The sequence below is a fragment of the Carassius carassius genome, chromosome 20, assembly GCF_963082965.1.
Source record: "Carassius carassius chromosome 20, fCarCar2.1, whole genome shotgun sequence".
Lineage (NCBI taxonomy): Eukaryota > Metazoa > Chordata > Actinopteri > Cypriniformes > Cyprinidae > Carassius > Carassius carassius.
The window spans coordinates 3,773,648-3,796,678 of record NC_081774.1 but is presented as its reverse complement, the minus strand read 5'-3'; the positions used below and the strand labels follow the sequence as shown (position 1 = coordinate 3,796,678).

General features: G+C 40.3%; 3 protein-coding genes across 3 annotated transcripts in view; 1 reads left to right on the top strand and 2 right to left on the bottom strand.

Annotated features, from left to right (window-relative positions):
- The window catches only part of LOC132096083 (semaphorin-6B-like), a 113,519-nt gene extending 107,050 nt beyond the window's left edge, over positions 1 to 6,469 (top strand). Inside the window, exon 17 of the mRNA XM_059501221.1 lies at positions 1,216 to 6,469. Within this exon, the coding sequence (XP_059357204.1) occupies positions 1,216 to 2,132 (917 nt within the window). The 3' untranslated portion in view covers positions 2,133 to 6,469. The remainder of the gene's footprint in view (positions 1 to 1,215) is intronic.
- A 3,872-nt stretch (positions 6,470 to 10,341) lies between these two features.
- Positions 10,342 to 12,675, bottom strand: LOC132095730 (G-protein coupled receptor 55-like). Its single transcript, XM_059500842.1, has 2 exons — positions 12,576 to 12,675; positions 10,342 to 11,311 (listed from the first exon to the last, which is right to left on the bottom strand). Exons 1-2 carry the CDS (start codon positions 12,576 to 12,578, stop codon positions 10,430 to 10,432), a joined length of 885 nt encoding a protein of 294 aa, XP_059356825.1. The 5' UTR covers positions 12,579 to 12,675; the 3' UTR covers positions 10,342 to 10,429.
- Positions 12,676 to 19,843: 7,168 nt separating this feature from the next.
- LOC132095729 (G-protein coupled receptor 55-like) lies at positions 19,844 to 21,871 on the bottom strand. Its single transcript, XM_059500841.1, has 2 exons — positions 21,736 to 21,871; positions 19,844 to 20,727 (listed from the first exon to the last, which is right to left on the bottom strand). The coding sequence occupies exons 1-2, from the start codon at positions 21,736 to 21,738 to the stop codon at positions 19,846 to 19,848; spliced, it is 885 nt and encodes a 294-aa protein (XP_059356824.1). The 5' UTR covers positions 21,739 to 21,871; the 3' UTR covers positions 19,844 to 19,845.
- Positions 21,872 to 23,031: the final 1,160 nt, after the last annotated feature.

Sequence of the window (23,031 nt, the reverse complement as noted above, 5' to 3'; positions counted from 1 at the left end):
TCACATTTCCAGTATGAATCTCAATTGCACAGGTTGCTCGTGGTCAGTGATTGACAGTGGCATTTGCATGTTCATGGTTCCTGAGGCAGAACTTTTAAATGCAAGGTTTCTAAGGTCATATTCCATCTCTGGAAGGTCACAGCCTTAGCCTAGTGAAACACACACTGTATCAAGTTCACTGAATTAGGAGCAACTGTAGTCAACAGCCTCTTGTTTTCTGATCGATTGCTAGGGCTGTAATGTACAGAAACTCAATAGATCAATTGTACACCCTTTCATAAGTCATGAGAAGCTTCTTTGATGCTCTTGTAAGCCATTCAAGTGTCAGCTTTTAAATGATAAGTCCTCCTGCGCTTAATAGTGTCAATAGTTGTAGATGTTAGTGTTTTCTAGTAGTCCCAAAACTGCATTTTGGGGGCCTTCAAGGGCCGATTTGACTAAACATGGCAAATTAGTGCAGGAGCACAATTCCAAAACAGCACCTATGGGAGTGGAAATGTCTGTGGTTGGTTTACTAACAACACGCATATTAAAGAACACAGACGCAACATCTCATTGACATATCGACTAAGGCAATATACAAAGCGCACTGCAGATTAGCTTAGTCGCAAATAAAGAATAAAGAAATAAGCCACAATACATTGAGAAGAACAAAAAATTTAAGAGTTAGTTCACCCAAAAGTTTAAATTATGTCATTAATAACTCACGCTCATGTCGTTCCAAACCCGTAAGACCTCCGTTCATCTTCGGCAAATTATACGGCATTCCAAATGAATTAATATGTGTGAAAAAAATCCTCTGCCATGAGCTCTCTGTTCTCTGCGGTGCCTCACCCTAGCAACAACTATTACATCCATTTCAAGCGCAAAATAGTTTTTTTGAAGGCGTAAATAAATAATGTCGCAAATACCATTAATTTGATGAGCACATATGTTAGTAAATCACGTTGCGTAATTCATTTGAATACTCTCTTCCCATAAATGATGCATCTGAAAGGGAAACTCTTTATTTTATTGCATATTAAATAAGGTCAGGCACAAAAATAACTGTCCACGCCTTTTCAGCTCTAGTTCTTCACTATGCGTCTTTAGTAAATCCTGACAGTGATATTTAAATGCCAAAAGAAGGTTTGTGCTGGCACAAGCTGTTAGTAAAACTTGCCCCAAGTTCGTTGTTGTTTTTGGATTGTAACATATTTTGCTCTCTTTTTGCAGGTCTGTTACGTGAGAGTTTTATGGATGAGCCCGAAAGCCTTGTTACTTTGAATCTGCTGGTTGTTGCAGCAGTTTCTGCTTTCTCCACCGGGGCAGCACTCTCAGGCTTGGCAGTGTGCTGGATCATGGGTCAAAAACAACGCCACCGTTCACATAGCAACACTCCTTCGTCCAGTAGTCAGCGGAAGAACGAGAAGGAACGGTGCATGATGGGACAAAGCAGGAGAGGCTCTGTGATGAGTGTATCCCGGCACAGCGGCACGGACCGGCCACGTTCACAGGGAGAGACGCTCTTCGTAATGCCGAATGGTTGGGTCAAAGCAGGCGACTTGGATCCAGGTCTGCTCCCCACACCGGAGCAAACTCCCCTGCAGCAGAAACGTGGGTTACGCCTGTCCGATTCCGGATCCAGTTGGGACCAAAGCCAGACCTTCTTGAGCTCGGTTGGAACTCAGTGTCCACCTCCACCATCCACCTTGTTTCTCAGCTCTAAACTCCTGCAAGGATCCGGTCGACGCCATGAGGAAGCCATTGAAACTGGTATCGACCGCCAACGTTATGTCTCTCTCTCCAAGTACCGGGATCAGGGAATACGCCAAGGCACTCTTCTCCGCAAATCGGCAGGTGATTACAACTACCCCATGACTCCCCAAGACTCCCCTGACCGGCGGAGAGTGGTGTCAGCGCCCAGCACCCAGATAGAGTACAGCGGAGAGCCTCTTCGCTGGACCCACGAAGGCTACATCTTTAGCAGTCATGGCATACCTCCAACAGGCCACCACTACACCCCGGCCTCCCAGCATCCTGCAGGACTGACGCGCTCTGTGCTCCACGGGTCCCGGGGGCTCATCGACATGGCGGACTTCAGCCACCTGCTCGGGAAGGGAGGAAGCGATCGGACACCGACAGGCCAGTGAACAGCGGGGAACCAAGATTCGAGGAGTGGGAAATTGTAGAAACGTGAGTGGCTGAAACCTCATGTGGACTGCAGAGGGCAACCTAGCCAATCACAGCAGCTCTCTGTAACTCTCTCTCTCTCTGTTTCTTTCCTCACCTGCTTGTCATCCTTTTTACTCATTTGTCTGGAACTGCTTGCATGAGGAAAAGCCAAAACTGGACCTCACTGACTACGAGAAGAGCAGCCATTCCTACTGGAAACACCTCTTTTTTATCTCTGTTTCTCTGACAGAGATGTGTTTTTCCTTGTTGCCTGACTGCATATGAGTGTGGCTTACAATACTTTATTGCACCTTTATCAGATGGAGGAAAGAACCGTACACATCTTGAAGACTATCTATCCCTGAATCTGTTCAGACCTTGACTCTCTTTAGCAGGTTACTCTTTCAGCAGATTTGTAAGTTTGATACAATGACAGCATTTCATTTGGGACAATTGTTTACTCCAAATAAGAGGAAGAACCCAACACTTTCTTGGAGTAATGACTCAGTGGTCAATGGATGTTGTTGTTTCTGGTTTATACCAAACTCTATACAAAGTGCTGTGATTACCGGCATATGGGACACCCCATTTACATCAGTGTAAATGCTGTAGGAGCATATTTAGACAGGTTAACTGGTTGAAAGGAAAGATTTGGAATGAACTTGTACTACGGAATCATTTTCACATCACAGTGATTATTGATTGGTTCTAACTTCTTGTAGCCCATTAAAATGTAAATTTTCTCCATAGCATACGTAGCAGTGTTGTAGTACTTGAGTCCTACAATACTGGACTCAGACTAAAGTCCATGTCCATGAGCATATTTTCCAAGACAGATCGAGACCAGCTCATTCAAGCCCGAGTCCAAATGCTCCTGAATATATGGACTTGGCTTAAGACGGATTTGTGTAGTACACCCCTGATTCATAGAAAGATGAACTGAAACTATTTCAGCATACTAAATGGGAGAATAAAGAGAAGCAAATTACAGAAAGAACCACATTAGCCAAAATAACAACAGTGTCTGTCTCCATCCGCAGCATTTTTTCCCATTATAAACGCTTGTGTGTGACATCACTACATGTGGGCGGGGCCCCGTCTCATGTTTCGCTTTGCAAGATTACCAGTATGACAGTTGCATTGATGTATTATTTTGACCAAAATGTATGAATAGAAAACACAAGATTTTTTCTGTTGTATGCTTGGGAATCTTTTGTGTTTTATGACTTTGTTCTCTGTCGAGAGAGCTGAGGCCTTTACATCAGAACTCAGCCTTGAATTCAGACTTTATAAGAGAGAGAGACAGAGAGAGAAAACTTTGGTTGGCGAGTTTCATGGTCTCAACCACATGAATTTCTGTGTTCTGTGTAGCTCTGTGAGTTTTATCAGAGAAACTCTGATAGAGTTCTCTCTGAGAACTTCTGAACACACTGGATTCCAAATCTTTTTTGTCTTTTTGTTTTGTTTCATCCTTTTTTGTACAGTGACATTTTTTTACACAGTATGTAAAATGTAACATGGAACAGAGAACTGAGGTAAAAACACCCACTGTTTTCTAAAATGACAAAATTAGAGACAGAGAAAGACAGAATCTGTCTTGAGGACACTTGGACTCTTCTTCCTAAAGATGCTGTTTGACCTTTTGTTTCTCCCGGACTCTGAAGGAGAGCAAACGAGAATGGGAAGCCAGAGAAAAGGAATCACAGTGTGAGAACTAAAAGGACTGCAAAGTCAAGAGATGTCATGTGATTTGAAGCCAGTTACATTACTGGGTGTGTGTTTGTCTGTGAAGTAGCCAATCATTTTGCTTGTCATGTCCATCATAATACACTTCCACTCCTTTTTGTATTTATTTACTTTGATTTTGAAAATTCTTCATCATCAACAGGGATCATGGATTGCAATTTTTTAGTCATGTGTCCCTAAGTCATTGTGACCTTATATCAGAAAACTAAAAGGTTAATTATCTAACAATATCATAATCAAATGTCCAGAGAAACACTCTCTGGCTCTGTTCCAAACCCTAGTGAGTTGCCTTTTCTCAGGCAGTTTCATTCAAGATGGCAGACAGAGTTTACATTTATGAATTTGGCAGATGTTTTATCCAAAGTGAGTTACATTGCAATTAGGGTATACATTTTATCAATTCATACATTCCCTTTGAATCTGATCTTGAAATGTTTGAAACAATAAACTTAATGGCATGCAACAGTTTGGAAAGGTAACTGACAGATAATAGTTCCGTCTTATTTCAGATCAAGTAATGAAAACCTTAAATGTAAAATTTTGATAAGTAACATGCCTTCATCTTTATTTAACTTTATTTTGAGAATTAATCAAGTTTATGTGTCTCCTTAGACACTGTTAATGGATTTGCTGTCCAAAAAGATTGTTTAAAAAAAGTCAAGTTAATTTTGGTTTGGATTCTACCTTAAAATACATTAGACAACAAGTTGGCTCTCTAGGGTTTGGAAAATAACCTTTTTCATCAACTTCCTCTTTCTGCATGACCTGCACACAAGTGTCCGTCTCCACATAGGCTAGCTTTGCAATTAAACATCTAATAGCATCAGTCTGTTAGATATCGAAAGCAGATGTCTGATTAGATGAGTTGCCACACACACTTCCTTGCACAGGAATGCACTTAATAATGGTTATCATGCACCTGCAAGATGTCTCTTATTAAAAGCACATGCTACATACATCACTTAAGCATACTTCTCTATCCTAGAGAGCACGATCTCACCATTGCCGAAGATCTCAGAAAACACACACTCTTGCAGTTGTGTGCAACGGTCGGTTGAACATTGATTAGCTCATAAATCCAGCTGAAAGGAGAGTCATGGTTGATTGCACTGTGTGTGTGTGCCTGTGTGTGTTTATGAGTTTAAATTACTGTGTGTATGTATTTAGGTCTCCTTTCTTCATCATTGAAGATACACCAGGCAGGAAATAGGATCCAGAACACAGGAAATAGATCCCGGTAAGCAGGAAATGCATGGATATAGCTGCTTACCTGTAGGTCAAGGACTCTAAGGCAAGTAATAAAATGCAGGAAGTAGCAAATGTGCTATATGCTAATATTCTAACCATATGTAAAGAAAGAAGCACGAAAGGAAGATATCATATACTTTTTATCATAAAGATCTCAAATTTTTCAAGTGTTCAAATTCAGTCTTCAAAAGAAACTGTGCCATATTCATCTTCATAAGTGTTTGCCAACAGAAAATGGAATCGCTAAATTTGCTACTAAGCTACGAAGACGCCAAAACAAGTGTTTCTTCAAAGTGTGACTTGTGATCTCAAATGAATCAGTTTATTAAGGTTTGCTTTTACTTTTCTAAGTGATCAGAGTTTAGTTTCTTGCCTGGTGGATGACAAAACGGGGATGTTTTTCTCCTGAAAGAGAAAAGCTAGTAAGCTACCACATAGCAACAACATGCTAGTACTGTAGAAGCGTGTTTTGCCTGGAAAACCACTGCTTTTTTTTCTTGAGAAAATAGTAGGCTAAGTCTAGTTCCCAGTATAATTCCTGACCTTTTCTTTCAAACCTCAAGAAACACACACACAAACTGCCTTCAATAAAAAGATACAAGTGTCCACACATTCCTTTTTATGCCTACCTGCTCAAATTGATGTTGAGTGACATTGACTTTTTCACGCAGTGCCATTCTGTGTTAATTCTGGTCTTTTATTGTCAACACAAAGTGTTGAATGTGGTGTGAATGTCTTCAAAAGATTTTTCCCATAAGCACTTGCTGTCATAACCCAGTGTCTTTATCTCCGATCATGCTGCAACAAGCACAATATTGTACAATAATCAAGGCCAACAATGTGTGTTTGTTTTTCTCCACAATGTTTCATTGCTTTTTTTGGTCCACAAATCATCACATTTATTGGTTTTCACTGACTTTGCAAATGATTCTTGATCTCTTGATAATATCTTGTTGACATCTTGTACGAAAGTGTAAATGGCGACACAAATTTGCCTTCGACGGGAAGGGATGTGTGTAAGACTGAATCAGTGACACGTTGAGTTGTTTACATAAACTCAGTTGCCCTGTACATAGCTCAAATCCTGATTTACACCCCTCCGCTGGCGATGACATAATATCCCTGTGTATAGAAGTCCAGGGGTGGTATCCAGTGGAAACTGTTTTGTTCGTTTGTTGGTTTTTAAATAATCTCACATGTATAGACGTACACATCTTTCACACATTTACACACAAGAATCAGTACTGGAGCACACACTTATTTTCGGACGTAAATCAACATGGAGATTTTATCATTCTAATAAACACATTTGATTGTTTGACCTTTGTCTCTGATAAATGTGTCTTCCGTAAAGAGATGATGCTACACTCTTAAGTAAAAAAGGTACAAAAGCTGTCACTGGTGCGGTAAGTTTTTTGTACCTTATTTTCTTTTAAAGGGTGCATTTTTTGTACCTTATTAATATACATAATAATAATTAAGGATACTAGGTCAGCTAGTAACCTTAACCTTACATCAGAGACTGTTTCTACCAAAAGAAAGTTAGAACGTAATTAATAATTTTTTTAAAAATAACATTTTAATAAAACAAGGGCCTGTATTAATAATTGTTTAATCAAAGTAGTACATTATTTTAAGCCATGGAGAATAAAATACATTTCCATTGTACTAATTATATATGTCTCAATTCAAATAAAATATTTAATTGACCATTTTAAAAGATGGAAATCACATTAGTTCATTTTAATTTTTCACTTCATCAGAATTAACTGAACATACAGTAGGAGCAGAATTTAAATAATTTCACTAGTCTGAGAAGAGTTACTCAAAATAGTTTTTTTGTCATGTCTCAATGCATTTCTAAATCAAAGCACTGAAAATTATTGCACTCTGAAATATGGCATGATAACATTTTGTGATCATTTTATACATGCACCATTAATTAACATAGGAATACATTTTAAAATAATTTTACTTCTTTGGACTAAGCGGAGTTTGCCATTTTTATCTCGTCTCAATGTATTTTTAAATCAAAACAGTCAAATTATTAAGTAATATAATTTTTTATTTATTTTTTTAGACAAAACATGTTTTTGTGAGATATTGTTTTAACAGATTTTTAGGATTATTAGGATATTCCATGTACAGTAATCACTTTCCATCCTGTTAGTTTTTTGTACAATCCCTTTAACAAAAGCCAGTTCCTCAGTGGCTTTATCCTCCAGGAAGTGACATCATTTTGGAGGGAAAACAACAGCACAAACACTACAAAGTATTAGCCATGGTTTTTACTGCATTCAGTGATGCTTTGTGGTTTTAGTTTGTCTGTCTTCTATTTTGCTGATAAAACAAATCAAATTTGGTATCAATGGTTACAATTATATAAAAAAATAATTTTTGACATTTTGGCCTACTGTAAACATTCTCTTAGTCCCTCAATGGCTACCTTTAACTGTTTGTTAGTCGTTGTTATTAAAACGTTAGAATATCTGAGTATGACTAGAGCATATATCTAATATTTTCTATACATGTTCATCAGGTGGGAAGGTTGTTTGCTTCATTTGCAGTAGATGGCGTATCACTGAACACATATACATTGAAATTTCACACAGCATCTCTGTGTTGCTATGGAGAACCATATCACCATGGCAACTTCCATGCAATCTGAAGACTAGAGTGATGTTGTTTTGAAGGATCATTACTTGGAAATTAATTAGACACATCATCATATCAATTACATCAGGCATTTAGCATCAATACAGTTTAATTCGACTCATTCATGTCCTTTGCATCTTAATAGCTTTTAAAACTAAAAATAAGTCATAGGTGTAATAGTTTGTGCCGGAAACGTTTCATTGCGTGTACAACCTGTTGTGTAGTTTTCTTTCTTTTTTTTCTAATCATCCATCTTTTTTTAATGCTGCAATAATGATAAAATGAGTAGAACATCAAAATAGTGCAACATTATCTTTCACCAACAGACAGATCTCAAGCGGTCGCTAAACCTGCAGAGATGCTATCAGATAGTAATACAAAAGTACTTTAGGTTTTACTGTGATACTATATAAACAAAACAATACTTAGGCCTACATTGTTTGGTAACATGACGAAGAAAAAACGTATTACTAATAATATGGATGATGTTTTTAGTACTCCCTAGACCTGATTAGTTATTTAACACTTGCAATTTTCAGTTCATGTGATCATATAATCGCTATAGCTACTGCCACGTGCCAAATGCTTTTGATGTCTACTGTCTGAGCACGAGACTGCAGAGACAAAGCATGTGACGTATACACTGAATGACCACTAGAGGGCAGTTAAACCTCACATGACAAACCGTGCAAACTGCTCAGAGCAACTATCCATCATCTCAAATTATGATTTATTTATTATTTATATTTGTGTACTTTATTCATAACTATTTTAAATCATGTTTCTTTAATAAAATATATAAAAATAATACTAAATATAATATAAATAATAATAAATAAATCAGTTTATTAAAATAAATGCATTGAAAATGTAATAATGATAACAAATACTGGGTAGATTGCTTACAAATTGTAGTCTGTAATTGATTGCAAATTACATGACAATAATGACGATAATCCATTACATTACACTTTTTAGTTAATGTAATCAGAATACTCTTTGATTACTTTTGACCTAACTTCATCACATTGATTTAAATAGGACAATTTCATACCATACTGATATAAAACATACAAAGAGTAAGAAAAATATATTCCATTCGTTGTAATTAATAACATGAAGTGCGTTTAACATTATGTTACTTCAATTTTTTCCAAACTGGGGTTGGTAAATGAACTGCAGGGTCTTCATGGGTTTAATGAAAAGATAATAATGCATTAAATAATAAAAAAATAAATAATTAAAAATGTATTCTAACATTTAATAATATTAATCAAAATAAAACATTAAAATAAATGTGTTTACTTATATGTACTGTAATTGACCATTAACCAACAGGGAACTGTAAACATGCAGATTGGATAATTATTAAAATATTTATTTTAAAATCACACGGTACTTCAAGTTAATATATTAGGTAAAAAAGTGCAGATGACAAAAGTTTGGCAATGCCTGCATTGCATATAAATGTGAAATAATGTGAATTTGTGTATCTCAAAGAGGTCATATGATGCAATTTCAAGTTTTCCTTTCTCTTTGGAGTGTTACAAGCTGTTCATGCATAGATTAGATCCATAAAGTTGCAAAGACTAAACTCTCAAACCCAAAGAGATATTCTGTATAAAAGCTAAGACTCAGTCACATGTCCACAAAATTGGAAGACTTTCTGAATGCATAGAAGCAGTAGGTTATTTTACAAATGAACATTTAAAAGATGAAAAAGAGGAATAGGACGAATCAATATATTATGAAAGTGAAAAGTGAAAGTCGTGACATTTGCAAAGTATGGTAACCCATATTCGGAATTGGTGCTCTGCATATTACCCATCCAAGTGCACACACACAGCAGTGAGTAGACTAAGGGTATATCATTTATTGCTATTGTGTTAATAATATGTTATCATCTATTCAATAAATAAGTAACTGTAGTCTGGTTAAGAGTATTTAACTGAATCTTATTACATGTACTTAATTTTTGGAACCTCATTACGTAAACATAAAATAATATAAAAATAATAATGTATAAATCTATATAAAAATGTATATTATAATTTAAATTCTGATTTATTTTATAATGATTTATTAACTACTATTAGTATATAATGTTGCTCAGATAAAAATTGCATGTGAGCAAAGTCACTGGATAAAATCATAGCTAAGCTTAATATAAAATAAAATAATATAATATAATATAATATATTATAATAATTTTATTTTAACAATATTATTGAATTCCATCATATAGGCATATTACTTCATCATGAACATCATCATTAGAACAAAAAATGGCAAAGTGCAGAGGATAATAATTTAGACATTTTATTGGGAAATATTGCATACAAAAATAAATATATATTTTCTGAAAGTAACAGTCAAAACAAGAACAAACGTACCCTTGTGGTGACATGCAATGGTAGGCTACTTTTTGCGATTATCTTATTCATGCAACAAAGTTTTTAAAGTGTACTTTAAAGAATTATTATGGTATTTCCATAAAATCTTGTAACTATGATTACACTAATGTTGTCAGATGTAGACCACACTTTGTTATACTGTGTTCTTCACATATAACGGGGATCTGACTCAATCTAATCTAGATCAACTTACTCTAGATAACTTTTTACATTCAGTATGAACAAGTGTCCCTTTTACTAACTCGTTTCAGCAGAAAGTAATAGCCAATCGAATCCAGACAGCAGTTGGTAGTAGCGATCCACTCAGAGACATCAAGAAACACGTGCACAAAGTCACGTGAATCATTTGATAATACATATTGCAACAAAAGACCAATATGAACGGGCGTGAAGCAAACTATGAATGTGAACATGTTCGCAGTGATGATAGCGGCAATGTTTGTCCTTTCCATTTTATCCCTGCCTTGGACATGCTTAAGGGATCTGATCAGGATGTAGATGGTTTGTGTGGAGCAAAGTATGACGATGAGCACTGGAATAAGATAACCTAAAATCTCTAAAAGATAGAAAAACCTTTTACCAAGCTTTTCTGTTATTATTAGGTCATAACAGGTCTGTAATTTGACTTGGTGAAGGTCGCCATAGTTACTAGCACAGATGACAACTATTATCATCCAGATGAAGATGCACTTTGAAATGGCGATCATCTTACTTCTGGAGGCCAGTGCTTTGGTAAGAAACGGAAACCTGACGGCTATGAATCGGTGAAAGCTGATGGCTGTAATGGTGAAGATGCTGCTGTACATGTTGGAGTATTGGGTGCACAGCAGGAATGTACAAAATACACTGGGTTTAATCAGGCAAAAGGCTTCCAATATCCTGAAAGGTAGAAAAATAATGGCTAGGAAATCGGCCACCAGTAGATTGAACATGTAGATGTGCGTGTCTGTCCAGCGCTTGAGGCGGCAGAAGATACACAGAGCCGTGACGTTGAAGAAAAGACCCACTATGAAGACAGGTGGGTAGGCCACACGTTCAAAGTAACTGAGTGCTTTGTCTGTGTCGCTCCTCTCTCCACTGCAGTTATATTCCATCTAGACCAGAGCCAATGATATTATACAAAGGGTTAGTGGTCATTTAAGTGAGAAAGCTGCTTGATGAGGTTTAAGTTCTTATCATTACAAGTAAAATATTTAAATGCATGAGCTCAGATGCTGCTGGATAGCCTGTTTTTCTAAACTAACTTCACTTTTCAGAGTTATTTTGGCTCAACATTTGGCTAAAATATGTCAGACGAATGCTGCAGATTCTTTTCTCAGAATTCATTTGATCAGTATCTTGTAGTTTTGGTGGTTTGCGCTGTCTGTGTGAAGTCAATTCTTATGAAGTTAGAGGTGGGTTGTGTTTCATCATGAGCAATTAATGTTTCCCAACCAGGAAGTGTGCAAACACATTTTGTTTTATCATTTGAAGAACATACTACTTTTTTGTAAGTTATTTATCTTGGAAAATGTACTTTGTGTAGAATAAATGCCACATGGTTTTACATTTTATCTATTATACTGACACATTTTTAAATGTAGCTTAAATTTATAAATAGTTTCTTGACCTCTGTATGCAGACTGTAGAGCGTGTACGTGCAGATAAGCATACTGAAACATGCAGCTTGATGAAAAAAACACACTGTGGTTTTAAAACAGTCATGCATATTTAAATACATAAATGAGGACAGGAAGTGTAGCATTTTTAGGTTACATGCAATGCTTTAACAAACAATAGCTTTGTAATTAATAAGAAGTTGATTGTGACGTAAAATAGTTTTATATGCAGTTTAGAAACATGCGTTAAAATACAAGCTCCGAATACAAAATCATAACATCTAAAACGTACAGGTTTTAATGCTCTTATTTTTATAATAATAAAAAGTGCTAGTATATTCCTGCTACAGGCAGTATAATTACAAATATTACATTTGTAGAGAATTTGTTATGATTTTAGGATTTACTCTTTCTATTTAATAATATTTTATTTTATTATTAATGTATTTAGCTAGTTTATTGTTGTAAAGTACTTCATTAATTCTAAATTTGTTTATAAAGGTGCTATATAAATAAATCTGTCAGTAAATATGACCATGAATATGAATTATATGTTATTAAAAATAATGCTAGATGTTTTGAATAATTACATGATTCAGCATGAGTTCTGTAAACTCTTCTGTAATCCCTATAGCATTTAAACTCATTGCCTTAAATAACATAATGTTAATAATACAAGCTTGACTGCTACTTGAATAATCTTTTTTTTTCACGTCTACTTATCCCTTCATTTCCCTGATTGACAACAAGAACAACTCACCATGATTTCTAGCTTGTTCTTCTCTCAAAAAAAGCCAGTGAGTCTGTCAGAAGTGCAGTTCTGGATGCTGTGACAAGCCCTAGGTTTAAAGAACTGAAAAGCGTAGGCTGTGTGTTGCATGACCTGACAGCCTGCGTCTTTCCTCTGCTGATGCTGAATGATGTTGCATCATCAATTTACAGTAGATTATGATTGAACCTTTGACACTGAAGGTGCTATAAGGTGTCAGAACACTGGTACACACTCACTGCTGTCTGCAGATTTCCATTTTCAGCACTGGTAATATGCAGTTTTTACATGGTGTGCCATAAATATATGGTGTTATAAAGTTTACCTGCAAAAAAAGGTATTGTGAAATGTGCACAGATGGAAAAACTAAATGGGCCTTGCTCTTTAAAAAAAAAAAAAAACGTGATGCGTATGGAGGGTGTGCAGAGTATTTAGTGTGTAGGTATGTGGTTAAGTACACACACACACACACACATATATATACAGGGTGTGATTTGCCGGGGGCGGGGGGTGCGTGGGATTTCCCCCTTTCTGGTCAATGTACCCCGTCCTCTGCTTAATTATTTTTAGTGATCAGTGCTACTACACTAGTGGCGAGACGGATCACAAAACAAAAGGAGATGCAAAGAAATTACACATTGCTGGGTGTTAGATTTTTTAGAGTCACTTATTTGCTTTAAAAAGTCTTTTAAAATGTCAATGACGTCATACACATCGTACGACCAGAGATAATGCTTTACGGCAATTGTTACGGATCACTCAGAGACAGAGGAGTAACAGATGAAAGATGTTATTTATTGAATGGACACAAGCAGAGGAGCGGGAAGTGAGGAGTGGATGGGTGTTGGGATCCGTGCCGGGAAGGAGGGGACCACACACACGCACCGTGGGGTTTAAGGAGGATCTTGGAGGTAATCCTTGGAGAGAAGATGGAAGAAGAGTCTTCGGAGGTTATCCTTGGAGAGAAGGTAAAGAGGAGTTAGTCCTAATAGTTAGCGCAGGAATGATCTTGTCACGAACGTGACCGGACAATGACTGTGTGCGTGTGTGTGGCTTTTGTGGTGCTGTGGTGGATGATAGGTGATGCGGAACAGGTGGTGATGATTAGTATTCAGGTGAGGGTGTGCGCCGTGATTTTGTGGAGGTGGAACCTGGCGTGTTTGTGACAGTACCTCCTGAGGGCCGGGGACCCCGACGTCGTGGTGGGCATCCTCTACCCCTGGGAGCTGGTCGATTGGGGTGTCTTGAGTGGAAGGTATCCAGCAAGGAGGGGTCAAAGATGTCGTTGCGTGGGACCCAGGAGCGTTCCTCTGGACCGTATCCTTCCCAGTCCACTAGGTACTCCAGCTGCCCACCACGCCGCCGGGAGTCCAGGATGTCCTTGACCGAGTAGGCTGCACCGTCATCTAGGAGGAGAGGAGGGGGGGCTTCCGTCTCGCCAGGTTCTGTGGAAGGAAGAACAGAAGGATGGTGAGGTTTCAGGAGTGAGACATAGAATGTGGGGTGAATCCGGTACTCGGGAGGAAGTTGCAGTTTGTAGGTGACCGGATTGATCTGCTGAGTGATAGTGAACGGGCCAATGAATCTGGGACTAAGCTTGCGGCAGGGTAGACGCAGGCGGATGGGGGAGTACTGGGGAGTCTCGGAACGGCGAAGGTCGGCTGCCGTCCTGCGTCTACGGAGCGCCCGTTGTAGTTGGTGATGGGCCGCGTCCCAGACCCTCTCGCTCTCCCGGAACCAATAGTCGACCGCGGGAACGTCAGAGGGCTCTCCAGACCAGGGAAACAGGGGTGGCTGGTAGCCGAGTACGCACTGCAAGTGTGTGAGTCCGGTGGTGGGTTGACGGAGGGAGTTCTGTGCGTACTCGGGGTCCACCCCAGGAATTGGTTCCAGGAGTTCTGGTGGCCGTGACAGAATGTATGGAGGAAGCGTCCGATCTCCTGGACCTTCCTTTCCGTCTGCCCGTTGAAATGCGGGTGGTAGCCGGAAGACAGGCTGATGGCCACACCTAGGAGGGAGTGAAATGCTTTCCATACCCGGGAGATGAATTGGGGGCCCCGATCCGACACTATGTCCTCTGGAATGCCGAAGTACCTGAAGACATGGTTAAACATCAGTTCTGCCGTTTCCATGGCAGTGGGGAGACCCTTCAGAGGAAGAAGACGACATGCTTTAGAAAATCTATCCACAACAATCAGAATACATGTGTTATTATCAGAGGGAGGAAGGTCGGTCATGAAATCCACTCCCAGGTGTGACCACGGGCGGTTGGGGACGTTGTTACGACCCTTGGCTCAAGGGAAGCAACAAAACAAGGGACACACGAAAAACCCAAATTATAAGCTCAAAGTAATATTTATTTACTTACAAAATGAGACAACACTATATTATAGAATGAAAAAAATTAAAGAAAATAACAGTATTTCTGTATTCATCAGTAAGGTCAGTGTGTAAAGCAAGATGCAGGTGTGAAGTGTAATGTAGTGTTGAAGTGCAAATGAAAAAAGTAACAAAATACAACACAACCAAAGAGTCCAAAACCAAAGAGTTCAAAACCAAAGCGTCCAAAACCAAAGACTGACCCTCCCCAGTCAATTGGTGATCTTTTAAACAGCATCCAAGGCACGAACACAGGTGTTTCCAGTAGACTGGCAATTTAGGTAATTAATGGTCTCACATTAATGGTCTCAGGTGCCAACCGCAATTCACAGAATCAACAGCAGGTGTTGTCACAGCAGAGGATGGAGTTTGCCAGATGGTAGATGGCGAGGACTCTTGGACATGGCGCAGCTGTTACATCCACTCACGTACCTTCTGACATCCGAGGCCATGTTGGGCCACCAGAAGCGTTCCCGTAGCAACGAGAGGGTTTCATTGACCCCCGGGTGACCAGTGCCAAGTGATGTATGGGTGGCGTGGATGAGAGGAGTGCGACGTGTCCTAGGGATGTACTGGTGTCCTGGTGGGCAACCCGGCGGAGCGTTGGTAGGAGTTTTGGCTGGAGGTAGGGTTTCAGCAGACCAAGTGATAGGGGCAACAACAACTTTGTCTGGGAGGATGGGTTCGGGGTTCTCAGACCTCTCTTCGGGTGAGTAACATCTGGACAGAGCATCGGCCTTAACATTCTTTGCCCCAGGGCGGTAAGTGATGGAGAACTGGAAGCGGGTGAAGAATAGCGCCCAGCGGGCTTGTCTGGGGTTGAGTCTCTTGGCTGCCCTTAGGTATTCCAGGTTTTTATGGTCAGTGAGAACTTGAAAGGGGTGTTTGGCTCCCTCCAGCCAATGTCTCCACTCCTCCAGGGCAAGCTTGATGGCAAGTAGATCCCTGTTGCCAATGTCGTAGTTTACCTCCGCCGGGTTGAGCTTCCTGGAGAAGAAGGCACATGGATGGAGGCGGCTGGGCGTCCCCTGCTGCTGAGAAAGGACCGCACCCACTCCGGTGGTAGAGGCGTCCACCTCCACGACGAATGGTAAATCAGGGTTAGGATGCATGAGGAGTGGGGCGGTCGTAAAGGCCAGCTTCAGGGCCTGGAAGTCTTCGGTGGCGGCTGGAGTCCATGACAGGGACTTGGGCTTCTGACGAAGGAGGTTGGTTAGAGGACTGGTGATGGTACTAAAGTTCTGAATGAATCGTCTGTAGAAGTTTGCGAAGCCAAGGAATCGCTGTAGTTCCTTGATGGTGGTAGGAATGGGCCAATCCCGGACGGCGCTTACCTACCCCTCGTCCATCCGGATGCCACTGCGGTCGATGGTATAGCCAAGGAACTGCACTGAGGGCTGATGGAATGAGCACTTCTCTGCCTTTAGGTAGAGCTGGAAGTCCCTCAGGCGTTGCAAGACCTCCGCATCGCGGCGTCGATGTTCGGCCTGGCTCCGGGAATATATCAAGATGTCATCGATGTACACTAGGACGAATTGATGGAGGAAATCCCGGAGCACCTCATGCATGAAATCCTGGAATACGGAGGGGACGTTTACTAGAACGGATAGGGGATAGATCCTTCCCCTAGGCACTGGTTCACCCGGCAGCAGATCTATAGCACAGTCCCATGGCCGGTGTGGAGGCAGCTTGGAGGCCCACTTCGGGCAGAAGACATCACTGAAGGGGGCGTAGCACTGGGGTATGGAGATGGACTGGTTGACGACAGGGCTTTCAATAGAGGTGGTGTAGACTGGTAGTGATTCGGAGGGACGTTCCACGGGAACTGGACAGCCGGAGATACATGATTGAAAGCAGGCTTCGCCCCACTTCAGGATTTCTCCGGTCTTCCGGGAGATCACCGGGTTATGCTGCTCCAACCACGGGCGCCCTAGGATGACGTCAGCGGTGGAATCCTCCAGAACCAGCAGATGAATGTCCTCATGGTGAAGGAGTCCAGTTTGGAGGGAGATTGGACCCACGCAGTGGCGTACATACTTCTTGCTTAACGGCTTGCCGGTGATGGTGTGGATTTGGTAAGCGGCCGGCGTGGCCGAGGTTGGGAGCCTGAGTTGACGGCAGAGGGCACCGGAGATGAAGTTGCCGGCTGACCCAGAATCGAGGAGGGCGGAAACTGGAAGAGACACATCAGCCGCAGTAAGTGTCACAACAGTGGTGAGTGGTTTCATTGAATATCGTGAAGGAAGGATGGCACTCACCATGGGACGAGGAGGACGAACGGGGCACCCAGCTATGGTATGCCCCGGGGCTGCACAGTACAGACAGAGATTCTGGGCCAGCCGTCTTTGACGCTCCGCCATAGTGAGACGGTAGGAGTCCACGAGCATGGGCTCGCTGGCTGGTTCTGGGGAGCTGACGTTCTCTGGTCGGCAGAGCGGAGAGGAGGAATGCGCCTGGCCCTGGTGCTCTTCTAAGCACGACTGCATACGAGTGGCGAAGCGGATGGACAGCTGGATGAATCGCTCGAGGCCGATGGTATCCTCGTATGCAGCGAGATGCAACCGCACTCTGGGCTCCAATCCTTGGCGAAAGGTAGTGAGAAGGGCCTGTTCGTTCCACCCACTAGAGGCCGCCAGAGTTCTGAACTGCAAGGCATAATCATTGACAGACATATTCCCTTGTTTCAAGTTGTATAATCTCTCACCTATTGAGGAGTCCCAGGCAGGTTTGCCGAAAACTTCCCGGAAGGGTTGATGAAGCTGGAATATGACTGGGTTACAGGATTATTCTGGGTCCAGAGAGAGTCTGCCCATTGTAAAGCCTTGCCTTGTAACTGTGAGATAATGAAAGCTACCTTAGTTCGATCCGTTGGGTAAGAGAGCGGTTGCATCTCCAGGACCAGTGAACACTGAAGCAAGAATCCGCTGGTGGTGATGATTGGTATTCAGGTTAGGGTGTGCGCCGTGATTGTGTGGAGGTGGAACCTGGCGTGTTTGTGACAGCAATCCTTCAGTCACTTTGGTGTTTTCAGAGAATGTCTATGGTGCTTTCCAGAGCCGTTGAAAAATGAATTATTTAATGGCTCTGGTGCTTTCGTGCTCTGCACATTCTTTTCTCTCAAAGCATCAACAACACAGCTGACAGGTAAATACAGGTAAATGGTCGTTGGATGTTTGGCGACGTAGCTGGCTATCAGTTATCCATCAGCTGGCTGGCGTTGAAAAGAAAAACATGGGCGAAAAAGTCCGCCTTAACATTCTGATCCCGCTGATTCTGATTTCGAATGCCATCAAGTGGTATCTCTGGTCGTAATCAGTCCTTCACCGACCATTCAGCGTTCATTAGCCGAATGCTAGCGTGTTATGGGCAACAACAACTCAACCTGTAAGAAATCGAAAGGACATAAGTACTCATTCATTCAACTTTCGACCTATAACCCATGTTGAACTTGCAAAACATCAGATCTGACATTTCTCAACGGGTGAAAGGGACAAATTTAGCCGTCTAGCCCCATAGACTCCCATTCATTTTGCATTCATGGCGATCACCCCCAGTGGAACTCTGATGGAACTGCAACCAAAATTCTGTACAATAGGACTTAATAGGGAGCGGGAAGGCTCTCCGTAGACGGGCTCTGGTTGTATTGAGGATGTGGCATGTCTCTTATAAATTGTCTCTGCCGAAGTTACACATACGATGTTTCACTCAATTGAGGCTAAAGCAAAGCTTTTTTGATTACTCACTCACTCTTGAGCGTGTGCCGCGAGTGATTTCAATGTTAAGTCAATGTAAAGATCCTGCAGTGCGAATGAGGTGGTTAGCGCGGCGCAGGTGCGTCCAATTCGCGCAAATGAGGCGAATTGACTAGCACAGATAAAGCATCTGTCTTTTCTATCATTTCACTGATTTAATTCTTGCGTGTTTTTTCATTGTGCTTGATCACAGTTCATTTGAATGGGGAAAGATAAGTTATTAAGGTAAAAATATTGCCTTAGGCTGCTTCATGAGTTAATAAGAAAAAAGATTTTACAATTCCTGCAAATGCAGTGATGAAGTTCATGTTCTCATGATTGATTTTTATGAATTAAAATGTTTCAAACCCCCCCCCCCCCCCCCTTTTTTCACAAATCGCACCCTGAGCATATATCTGACTACTATTTTCCATATGTTCATCAGGTGGAAATGTTGTTTGCTTCATTTGCAGTAGATGGCGTTTCACTGAACACACATACATTGAAATTTCACACAGCATCAATGTGTTGCTATGGCGAACCATATCCCCATAGCAACTTCCGTGCAATCTGAAGACTAGAGTTATGTTTTTTGATGGATCATTACTTGGAAGTTAATTAGACACATCAACATATCAATTACATCAGGCATTTAGCATCAATACAGTTTAATTCGACTCATTCATGTCCTTTGCTTCTTAATAGCTTTTAAAACTAAAAATAAGTCAAAGGTGTAATAGTTTGTGCCAGAAACGTTACATTGCGTGTACAACCTGTTGTGTTGTTTTCTTTCTTTTTTTTCTAATCATCCTTCTTTTTTAATGCCGCTATAATGATAAAATGAGTAGAACATCAAAATAGATAAAAAAATATTATCTTTCACTATGACTAAACAGACAGATCTCAAGCGGTTGCTAAACCTGCAGAAATGCCATCAGATAGTAATACAAAAGTACTTTGATTTATACTTTGATGAAGGTTCTTCATGCTATGGTTTTACTACAATACTATATAAACAAAACAATACGTTAGACCAGGGCCGTAGCTGGGGTTTGTGGGGCCCCGGTGAAGGTTGTACCAGTGGGCCCTGTTTGAAATTTGTAATTTGTATGCTCGTTCTTTTTATTTATTAGTGCTATAACTTTTTACATTCAGTATGAACAAGTATCCCTTTTACTAACTCTTTTCAGCAGAAAGTAATAGCCAATAGAATCCAGACAGCAGTTGGTAGTAGCGATCCACTCAGAGACATCAAGAAACACGTGCACAAAGTCACGTGAATCATTTGATGATACATATTGCAACAAAAGACCAATATGAACGGGCGTGAAGCAAACTATGAATGTGAACATGTTCGCAGTGATGATAGCGGCAATGTTTGTCCTTTCCATTTTATCCCTGCCTTGGACATGCTTAAGGGATCTGATCAGGATGTAGATGGTTTGTGTGGAGCAAAGTATGACGATGAGCACTGGAATAAGATAACCTAAAATCTCTAAAAGATAGAAAAACCTTTTACCAAGCTTTTCTGTTATTATTAGATCATAACAGGTCTGTAATTTGTTTGGGAGAAGGTCGTCATAGTTACTAGCACAGATGACAACTATTATCATCCAGATGAAGATGCACTTTGAAATGGCGATCATCTTACTTCTGGAGGCCAGTGCTTTGGTAAGAAACGGAAACCTGACGGCTATGAATCGGTGAAAGCTGATGGCTGTAATGGTGAAGATGCTGCTGTACATGTTGGAGTATTGGGTGCACAGCAGGAATGTACACAATACCCTGGGTTTAATCAGGCAAAAGGCTTCCAATATCCTGAAAGGTAGAAAAATAATGGCTAGGAAATCGGCCACCAGTAGATTGAACATGTAGATGTGCGTGTCTGTCCAGCGCTTGAGGCGGCAGAAGATACACAGAGCCGTGACGTTGAAGAAAAGACCCACTATGAAGACAGGTGGGTAGGCCACACGTTCAAAGTAACTGAGTGCTTTGTCTGTGTCGCTCCTCTCTCCACTGCAGTTATATTCCATCTAGACCAGAGCCAATGATATTATACAAAGGGTTAGTGGTCATTTAAGTGAGAAAGCTGCTTGATGAGGTTTAAGTTCTTATCATTACAAGTAAAATATTTAAATGCATGAGTTTAGATGCTGCAGGATAGCCTGTTTTTCTAAACTAATTTCACTTTTCAGAGTTATTTTGGCTCGTTTTTTTAATTAAATAGCAAAATGTGTCTGACACATACTGACACATTTTTAAATGTAGCTTAAATTTATAAATAGTTTCTTGACCTCTGTATGCAGACTGTAGAGCGTGTACGTCCAGATAAGCATACTGAAACATGCAGCTTGATGAAAAAAACACACTGTGGTTTTAAAACAGTCATGCATATTTAAATACATAAATGAGGACAGGAAGTGTAGCATTTTTAGGTTACATGCAATGCTTTAACAAACAATAGCTTTGTAATTAATAAGAAGTTGATTGTGACGTAAAATAGTTTTATATGCAGTTTAGAAACATGTGTTAAAATACAAGCTCTGAATACAAAATCATAACATCTAAAACGTACAGGTTTTAATGCTCTTATTTTTATAATAATAAAAAGTGCTAGTATATTCCTACTACAGGCAGTATAATTACAAATATTACATTTGTAGAGAATTTGTTATGATTTTAGGATTTACTCTTTCTATTTAATATTTTATTTTATTATTAATGTATTTAGATAGTTTATTGTTGTAAAGTACTTCATTAATTTTAAATTTGTTTCTAAAGGTGCTATATAAATAAATCTGTCAGTGAAATGACCATGAATATGAATTATATGTTATTAAAAATAATGCTAGATGTTTTGAATAATTACATGATTCAGCATGAGTTCTGTAAACTCTTCTGTAATCCCTATAGCATTTAAACTCATTGCCTTAAATAACATAATGTTAATAATACAAGCTTGACTGCTACTTGAATAATCTTTTTTTTTTACACGTCTACTTATCCCTTCATTTCCCTGATTGACAACAAGAACAACTCACCATGATTTCTAGCTTGTTCTTCTCTCAAAAAAAGCCAGTGAGTCTGTCAGAAGTGCAGTTCTGGATGCTGTGACAAGCCCTAGGTTTAAAGAACTGAAAAGCGTAGGCTGTGTGTTGCATGACCTGACAGCCTGCGTCTTTCCTCTGCTGATGCTGAATGATGTTGCATCATCAATGTACAGTAGATTATGATTGAACCTTTGACACTGAAGGTGCTATAAGGTGTCAGAACACTCTCACACACTCACTGCTGTCTGCAGATTTCTATTTTCAGCACTGGTAATATGCAGTTTTTACATGGTGTGCCATAAATATATGGTGTTATAAAGTTTACCTGTAAAAAAAAAAAAAGGTATTGTGAAAAGTGCACAGATGGAAAAACTAAATGAGTGGGGCTTGCTCTTTAAAAAAAAAAAAACCGTGATGCGTATGGAGGGTGTGCAGAGTATAGGTTTTTTCCTCATTAATGTACACACAACACCCCATATTGACTGAAATTTTTTTGCAGATTTATAAAAAAAAACTGAAATATCACATGGTCCTAAGTATTCAGACCCTTTGCTGTGAAACTCATATATTTAACTCAGGTGCTGTCCATTTCTTCTGATCATCCTTGAGATGGTTCTACACATTCATTTGAGTCCAGCTGTCTTTGATTATACTGATTGGACTTGATTAGGAAAGCCACACACCTGTCTATATAAGACCTTACAGCTCACAGTGCATGTTAGAGCAAATGAGAATCATGAGGTCAAAGGAACTGCATGAAGAGCTCAGGGACAGAATTGTGGCAAGGCACAGATCTGGCCAAGGTTACTAAAAATTCGGTTAAGGTTCCTAAGAGCACAGTGGCCTCCATAATCCTTAAATGGAAGACGTTTGGGATGACCAGAACCCTCCCTAGAGCTGGCCGTCTGGCCAAACTGAGCTATCGGGGAAGAAGAGTCTTGGTGAGAGAGGTAAAGAAGAACCCAAAGATCACTGTGGCTGAGCTCCAGAGATGCAGTCGGGAGGTGGGTGAAAGTTGTAGAAAGTCAACCATCACTGCAGCCTTCCACCAGTCGGTGCTTTATGGCAGAGTGACCCGACGGAAGCCTCTCCTCAGTGCATGACACATGAAAGCCCCCACCTGAAGGACTCTCTGGTCTGATGAGACCAAGATAGAATTTTTTGGCCTTAATTCTAAGTGGTATGTGTGGAGAAAACCAGGCACTGCTCATCACCTGTCCAATACAGTCCCAACAGTGAAGCATGGTGATGGCAGCATCATGCTGTGGGGGTGTTTTTCAGCTGCAG